Source organism: Adiantum capillus-veneris, chromosome 10 (assembly GCF_014529385.1).
Source record: "Adiantum capillus-veneris isolate H3 chromosome 10, ASM1452938v2, whole genome shotgun sequence".
Lineage (NCBI taxonomy): Eukaryota > Viridiplantae > Streptophyta > Polypodiopsida > Polypodiales > Pteridaceae > Adiantum > Adiantum capillus-veneris.
In genome coordinates this window covers 147,402,499-147,411,326 of record NC_140940.1, presented here as the reverse complement: position 1 = coordinate 147,411,326, position 8,828 = coordinate 147,402,499, and the positions used below count along the sequence as shown (strand labels likewise).

The following is an 8,828-nucleotide window of genomic DNA, read 5'->3' as shown; positions in this document are numbered from 1 at the left end:
ACCACACTGTAGGGGAAGGCCATGACATGGTTCATGCAGTATGGAATTGTAGATTTTCTAGATTATGGTAATTTGGAGACCAGATTTTTGGCAAGATTCACGGTAGAAAAGACCCCTGAAGATGTCCTAAAGAAGATCAAGAAAATCAAACAAAAAGACTTGTTGGTGGAAGATTATGCACAATAGTTTAGGAATTTGATGGACGGGCTGCAGGTGGGCTGCAGGCAATGGGCTGCAGGCAAACCAGAGACCATCCTGGGAGGAGTTGGGTGATTACTTTTGTAGGGGTTTGAGGAAGCAAGTTAAAAGTGTTGTTGTAGGGCATGCACCTCTTACCCAACCCCAGGACTTTGGAAACTTGGTGGATGCAGCAATGAGAGTTGGTAGGGACAAGTGAACAAAAGAAGAGTAAGAAGAATATAAAATCAAGCAAGATTCAGATTCAAAAGAGGAAGATTCAGATGAGGCTCAAGATAAGATTCAAAATTAGATTCAAATAAGGAGATAGACACTAATGAGGGTGAAGAAGATACATTGAGTGCAAAGAAGAAAAAGAGATACAGAAAAACAAGGATACTAAAGCAAAGAAGTAGAAGAGTAAAGAGAAGAAGAGCAATGGTAAAACGGATTCTAAAGAGACTTCCAACATCAATAGGATAATTTTTGAAAAGCTAAAAGAAATCCAACCTTCACCATTTAAAACCACCATTTTGTCAGGTATGTCAGAGACTCGAGCATGAATATGATAATTGTTAATATAAGCCTAATTTTAGAGGAAGGAGACCAGCACATATTCTTGCAAAGATGGAATCAGGGGCAAATGTGGTGGCACCACAACCCTTCAGAACCACATTTCATAATACAGGCTCACAAAGGACATAGCTATTGTGCTAATGTAATTTGTGGTACCAAGCTTAAGGGTGCAATAAAATATAAGTTGTCAAGCAATGATGCTTCAGTTCTCAAGCAAGAACAACTCTTGAAGTTGGAGGAGAGAAGAATTCAGGCTGCCCATACCACTGAAGCAATCCAAAGGAGAAGGCAAGCGTGGGTGGATAGGAACTTGAAGCACAAAAAAATTTCAGAGGGGGATTGAGTACTGATGTACAACAACAGGTTAGGGAAGAGACCAGGGAAACTGAAATTGAGATATTGGGGTCCTTTTCAGATGGTTGAACAAATTGGTCCTTCCACTTACCTCTTGGTTGATACTCAGGGACGAATTTTTCCAAAAGCAATGAACGATTTTTGATTGAAGCCCTTTCTTAGTGATGGAACTCACTTGAAGAGAAATGAGATAACCAGCTTAAATCTACTAGGGGAACCTCTTGGGGAGATCTGTGTAATAAGTGGGTGGAGGTCACTTCCATGTGTTTCAAAATTTGAAATGAAATCGGGCTTAAGTGTACCCTCCCTTCTGATCTTTTCATTGCCTTTGCGCATGCGCTTGTACCATCTTTTTCTCTACGCGCACTATTTCTCTACATCCATGTTGAAGAAGCCTCTTGCAATTGACGTGGGCAAAACTGCACTTAGACCAAGAAGGTAGAGGAGGCATACACCATGGTGACAAGGTGCTTAGAACGCAAAGCCAAAGCTGCTCCCAACCTTTTTTAGTATCACAGAGGTACTCATCGATGAAGAGCTATCAACACCAATATAGGAATCTCTCCTGGCAATGGAGATGGGCCCTATTGATTATACCTTTGTTGTCAACATGTGACAAAAGCTTGATTTCAAGGTGATAGTGTATAAGGAGTGGCTAGAACAAATAGGTGTGCTTGATTATGAAGGCTACCATGGAAACACTAGAAGCAAAACCTCACGGTTGTCAACACCTCGACTCATATTCAAGGCACCAAACGTAACATATTTTGTTTGACTAAGTCCGGAGTTGATTGGGAATGTCTTCAATCTCCATGTGGAGGAAGACAACCATGTGGGGAAGGCTTCAAAAGAGTTGATGGAAGTAGAATTTGAGCAGGCTCAGGGTAACAAGAATTATTACCCCATTTCCAAAATGCAAAACCCTTTCATAAATCACCAAATCAAATGGTATTTAGAGAGGGTGTGTGTGTGCTAGTGAAGCTAGAATATATTTCCAAAGAGAATTATGATGCTCTCCATGCTACAAATTTGGAAGGAAGATAGGATGGGCCAATTTACTATTTCAAAGATTGAACACTGAAATTTACTAGAAGAAGAAGAGGAAAATAGGACTACTAAGATTGCCCCTTTCCTGTCACCTCTGCAAATCCATGCCATGAGCATGACTTCATTGATGGGCAGCACTCCAAGCAAAGTTAACATACAAGGATTGGCAACGAAAGGTTCTTCAATCTTTGAGAGCCAAGCATCTGGAAGTAAAGATGCAGAGACAGAGAGGAGGCAGAAGGAAATAAGAAAGAAGAACGTGCACAACAAAAACAGAGTCAACCATCATCTTCCATGAGTGGTCAAGACCAGGATAAGCTTTGGAGATCTTTGAGTTTAGACTTCAATGCTGACATGGACACATTGCTAGACACGCCCAAAGTAACCCCTAAGCAGGAGCCAACTACCATTTCCTCTACAAGGCCTTCATTGAAACTGAAGAGTAAGAAGTTTGACACTCACGAGACTGATGAGAAGAAGGAAGTTGTGTCTATATTTGAGAGAGGGAAACATTTGCTCAATAAATTTAAAAACCAAATTAGTATTTCAGATGCTTACAAAGCCTTGGATTTGGTTAAAAAATATGTGGATCAGTCACAACTCAATTGCGGTGTTTTGCACATAGGAAAATTTCAATTGTAGGGATAGATATCAAAATTGCAAAGGTTATCCAAGAGATCAAAGGAGGATGCTAAATTGAGTAAAGATCAGGAGGATTCTATTGAGGAATTGAAGAAGGAAATGGAAAAAGCTAAAATCTCTACCCTGTTTTATATGTCTCGCTTGTATAGAAGGGAAAGCACTACACAGAAAGTTGCAGAATGGAAAGCTTGCAAGTCTAAGTGAGCAGCTAGAAATGTTGCAATTTGACTACTCAAAAATACAGTCAGAAAACAATATATTGCTCAATAGGGTCCAAGCCTGTAAGGAATTGGAGAGCAAACTCAGAGACCTGTCTAAGGAGGACCTGATTTGCATGGGTGGTACATGAGAGCCCAAGATGTAGAAATGTTGAAATCAAAAGTGAGAAAGCAAGGGGAGCATAGGAAAAAGTTTTTCTTTCGTCAGTATACCTTATCAAGTATTTGCCAAAGCAGAGCAGGTTGCAAAATACTCCTTGATGCAAAAGAGATTTGAAGAGTTAGAGCTTGAGCTGATTGAGCTAAAGGCAAAGATCTCTTTAGAGCAGATTCAAGAACAAATTTAGGGTGAACAAGCAGTTGTAGGGAAGGTGCAAGAAACTGTAGTAATAGAAGATATCTTTACCTTAGTGTAGGTTGCAAAAAAATAAGAAGACATGGAAAAGAATGCAAAAGAGCAGGAGATTAAAGGTGGTGTTGAGAAGATTATTGAAGAAGAAGCTCAAGCAAGAAGTGTGATAAGAGAAGTAGTGCAAGAGGTGTTTGAAGAACATGCAAGAAAAGTGCAAGTTGAAGATATACCTGCTACAAAGGAAGAAGTTATGAAGAAAGATAAGCTTGAGGAAAAAGGAAAAGTGCAGGAGATGGATGTGGAGATGTCAAAATTTGTGGATACTTTGGAGGTTCCCTTAGGGGAGGAGCCAAAGTCATCCTTTGATATGATGGAATGAAAGAGTGTTTTTAAATAGTGGGAAGGGGGAAATGTGAAGGTAGTCATGGTCTATTATGGTGTAGCAAGCACTTAAATCAAGTTTAAGTACCAATCACTACACTTTGTACTATGATAGTCTATGATCACTTAATTTTGAACCTACAAACATTTGACCTGAAGTAAGAAAGGTACTAAGTTTGGGTTCAACACCTGCCGCAACCAAGTGGTGAAAACTTTTTTTTTCCAAAAAAAGATTTTGACTTGGACTCACAAAAGATGTCTGCTAATAAGTTTTCTGAATTGAATGCTTGTTAAGGGTGTTTGAATGTTTGTGATTAACATCCCAAAGCCCCAATAATGTCAAGTTTTGGGAACGTTGATGGGTGCCTATATTTTGGTAGTGGAGGGGCTTCCAAAGCATGGCTAGAGTGGGCACTAAAAGCTGGCAACCTATAGTCATGAGAGAGAGAAGATATAGTTTTGATGTAAGACCATAAGTGGGGAGAATTTAGAAAGCTTGCTCGTGGTGTGGTAGTGTGGCACCCTAGCCCGCCTTCAGTGTGCTGCTCGACAGAGAGGCAAGCTGCACCCATGCCGACAAACCAAGGGCCACTGCAAGGTGCGCTCACACCCACAAATCATGATGCTGCCATGTAGTCCCTTGTGTATTGCACCACTTTGATGCCATGCTACCATGTAGGCACCAATGTTGTGCCATGTAAGCTTGGTTGGCTGGCAAGGCAAACAGCATGGCAAAGGGCCATCTCTTCCTTGCAAAAGCATTTGCAGCCACGTGGAGATGACCCATGCCTTTATAATAAATAAGTAGATGCAGAAGGAAAAAAGACTCCGAATTTACAAAGCCCTCAGTTTTGGTACCATGGGCATCCAATTTGGTGAAAGATAAAATTATCGCTTGGTGTGTGTACGGGCCGTTTCCCCTAGAATTTGATCGAAACTAGTCTTCATACTCAAATTCCCTTTGCAAGATCTTGATCTACAAATTCTCTTTTCTTCCCTCTTGTGATAGCGGTATCTTCCTACTACCATGGTCAATCTTGATCAAAGCGGGAGGAACCGCCACGGTGAGAGCATCCTCCACTCCCACACTTTGTGGGAGCATTTTTTAAAAAGCTTGGTACGCCTTGTCTCCTTTGGCAACGTTCTGGGGCCCAGCGGAATCTTCTGCTTCATCCAATGTCCTTTTATTAAGGGACAATGCGTTGAGAATCTCAGCCAATTCTTTTTCGATATGTGCCTTGCGATCCCTCACTTTATCCTTGCTAAGTCCTATAATGCCACCCTGACCCCCTCGTTATGTTGGGACTTTCCCAAGTTCCGAGCCTTTGTTTGACGTGTCGGAAGTGGGGTTCTTCGCCGCCCCTTGAGTTCCCACTACAGCCTCTGCATACGAGGGCTTATGAGAAAATTTTCCATAGCCAAGGTTTAATCTTACGAAATGCCTCTAATTGCCTCCTCTGAGAGTGGATCGCGATCGATGGTTGGTCGACCAAATGCGATCGAAGGTCGAAAAACGACGGATCGCAGATGGTAAGGCCTCAAGCAATCAAACTCCTCGCTTCTGCACTACCCAAATCTCAAAAGGCACACGTCGTTGTCAACTTCAAGCCTGCGACCGCCCTTGGACTGCTTACACAGGCTCGCCACCACTTGCGATCACTACTGCAGCAAACTCAAACTCACAAGCCCTCTAGAGGAGAACAATGTCACTCATACGCCATCGCTCTGTTGCTTAGGTCTTGGTTGCTATGTTGTGTGGCATTCATTTCAAATTCATCAACGAGTGTCAATAATGATGTTATTTTCAATATATATTGTGGATATCGCATAAGTTACAATGATGCAGCTTTTTTCTTATTTGCGGAAGTGCATCGCTGGGGTATGCCTAGGAGATGACAAGAATATTGGAAGTTGATCCACATTATGATATGATTCTATCATCAACAAGGAGCTTTGCACATGTACTATCTTTATTGATGAAGAATGTTGACTCATGATGGATATAATTTTTCTAAAAATTTGCAAGTCTTTAGATTGCAACGTCTGTATGTGACTCAAAGCAAATATTATGGTTTTGAGTCTAAGATGCTATTTTGTTTTTGGCCTGCCCAAAGGGCAAAGGCTATAGAGATCACTTCTCTTTTTACTGACTAAAATGTTTTTTATTTGTTTTATGTTATTTTGTGGTTTTATCAAGCACCGCTATGTGGCATGATTAAAGTGCTTGGGAAGTGGGTATCCTAGGTGGGTGGTAGAGTTAGAGATAGGGATTGCTGATGTGTCGCATTTTTGCTGGTTTACGATGATTTTTGGAGGGAATCATAAGAGACGCTCTTTAGGTTTTCTAGGGTAGCTCATCATTTGAGCGTTTCTTTCCCATCTGCATCGACAACGTTGAGGGATGGTGAGCTCGACACAGTGAGCTTCGGAGTGCTTCATTCAACTTCGTGCTGCGCGGCAAGCTCCATTCAACTTCCTGTTGCGCGCATACGTCCTCGCTCCCACAGAGCTCGAAGGTCTGCATGCTTCGTCCCATTCTCTCCCCCTCTCTTTCTCTTTCTCTCTTTCTCTTACTGTGCGCCTATTATGCTCTTGGCAGGTCGGCGCTAGTTGAACCCCTTGACACATTGACAGTGCCACCCATCGGGCCTTCTTTTCGGCGGCTTCCACAGGTCCATGACAGCGTCTCACTCGTGGGCGCTGCAGTCATTTCACTGTGTTGATGCGCAGTTTTTGCAGAGGTGCGTACAATTATAGACCTATTTTCGCATGCTTTGCTTGCTTCTGTGTTGATGCGCAGTTTTTGCAGAGGTGCGTACAGTTATAAACGTATTTTCCCATGCTTTGCTTGCTTCTGTGTTGATGCGCAGTTTTTGCAGAGGTGCGTACAGCTATGCTTATTTTCCCATGCTTTGCTTATGCATTTGTTATTGTGTATGCAAAATTGCATCGAATTGCAGGACAGTAGTAGAGGTGGATTGTTTGGATGCAGCTTCTGGCAGTTGTTGAGAGGGACTCAGACACTCTGCAAGCTTTACCACTTGGAGAATATGATTTAATCTAGGCTTCAGAGTCTTTCGAGTATTCGGAAATTGAGGCTTCGGATATGGACTGGGGCCTCTTAGCTTTGGCTTTGCCTCTGTTGTTTTTGTATTTATTCAAAGCTCTGTTGTTTTTGTACTTATTTGGTTTCGATTGTAGTGAAGGGGTTCAATGGTTTGATCTTGATGCGCAAGGGGAAGCCATGATTGGTATTCTTGGTAAATAAACGTTAAGAGAGTACATTGGGTTTTCTATATGCTTGTTTTGTTTGATAGCAATTGTCTTGTGACTTTGCAGATGCGCTGAGGCAAGCCTTTCTCGAGTAGATACACATAGCTGTCCATCTTTGTCGATCTTAAGCTCAGCTTATCGATTTGAACAGCTGTGACACCATGCTTAATTTTGGTTTGTGGATGTTAAAGAAGCTCAAGGTTGGTCTGTGTATGCAGTTGTAATTGTTTACTGATAAGGCTAATATACAAGAGTTATTTCTTTCAAGATTAATAAAGATTTAAGTACTTCAGAAATGTTTGCTACTTTGAGCTCCTCATATTCGCAAGGCACATCTTGGAACAGTATGAATATCCCTTTTTGAGTTTCGGATAGCATCTTTAATTATTTTCATCGTGATGTGAGATTAGTAGCCATTTTACAAACCGTGTTTTGTTATTACGGTTAGCTTTGTAAGTAGCATGAGTCAAATTCTTGCGTATTCAAGTAAAGTAAGTTTATTATGCTCTTCAGGCAGAGGAATAGAGCCTTTTATTTGGCTTGTTGTCAATTAATCGGGTATTTTGGATAAGCTGTGAAGATTACTATATACCCAACTATGGATATATATCCTTCATGTTGGGTATTTTGTTCTGAGCTTATGGGATAGGGAAAGACAACTGTCAAGGATGAATTTAATTGCTCTTGTGGGTAATTTTGTTCGGCAATTTCTTAGGAAGTTTATTATTTGCAAATTGTTTTTTTAAAACTTAGTATATAATCTTTGAGTGAAACAGATGCTATGGTATTATAGTTTCCTATAAAATATTGATCGAAACTAAGAAAATATTATTGTACACAATTTTAATTTTAATATTATAAATTAGATAGGTTTATCTTACTTTTGACAAACATGTTCTAGTTTTAAGGTCGAATTTAACATGTTCTTTTGAATGAAACTCGGCTTTTAATGAAGTTCAGCTTTTAATATTATAATTAATATTTCTAAATTTATTTTATTCATATTGACAATTTTAAAATCTTTTACACTAAACGTGTATGCCATGATAAATACAACTAATGGTTTATATTTGTTGATTATGTCTTTTTTTTCAGATTTAGCGTGAAATATAAACTTACTTTTCTAAAAAGAATAAAATAATAACAACTTACTCTCAATGCCACCAAGTCGGGTAATAAAGCTGCTTGAAATCAAGTCGGGTAATAAAGTTGCCTCAAAAGACGTGCTCTTACTTTGAAAGTGTAAAATAATATCTTCTCATTTATGAAAAGATATTGCATCATTTTACTGCAATCTCTCTTGTCTTGGCTTCTATGCTGAATGTGAGGCTGTGGCACTCATTATAGAAACATATGCACTACTTTCCTCTGCCTTTCATGCAACTCCTATATATATAACTATTCCTTGGACACTTTACATATGCTTTCTTGAGGCCTAAGCTCTTCTTGCTCATAGGTGCTTGCAATTCTAGTTAAGATACCTCATACTATGGATACTCCCATGAAGGGTGAGTACGTTAACAAGATTTTGAGTTGTGATTATCTTGAGCATATGATATTGAGCATTGACTTGAGCATATGTTTGTAGATCTTAGTTTTGATGAGGTATTGTCTGAGCCTGAGCGTGTAGAAGCACCTTCGTTGGAAGTAGAGCTTCTTGAGAGTACCAAGTGTACCACTGTTGCTGAATTTTCACCTTTGCCTCGAAATCCTAGTCAAATCTCTGAATCTTCCCCGCACAACAAAAAACTTAGCCCAAGAGGAAAGTTGAATAAAGCCTCTTCTTCAGCTATAAAAAAGGCCTTGCT

General features: G+C 40.2%; 1 protein-coding gene and 1 long non-coding RNA gene across 2 annotated transcripts; both read left to right on the top strand.

Moving 5' to 3' along the window:
* The first annotated feature begins 3,451 nt into the window (after window positions 1–3,451).
* LOC147449825 (uncharacterized) lies at window positions 3,452–3,745 on the top strand. Its single transcript, XM_086522702.1, has one exon. It carries the CDS (start codon window positions 3,452–3,454, stop codon window positions 3,743–3,745), a length of 294 nt encoding a protein of 97 aa, XP_086378828.1.
* A 2,363-nt stretch (window positions 3,746–6,108) lies between these two features.
* Window positions 6,109–7,101, top strand: LOC147449824 (uncharacterized). Its single transcript, XR_015189561.1, has 3 exons — window positions 6,109–6,263; window positions 6,347–6,488; window positions 6,708–7,101. It is a non-coding gene; the product is annotated as an uncharacterized LOC147449824 (long non-coding RNA).
* The last annotated feature ends 1,727 nt before the right edge of the window (window positions 7,102–8,828 follow it).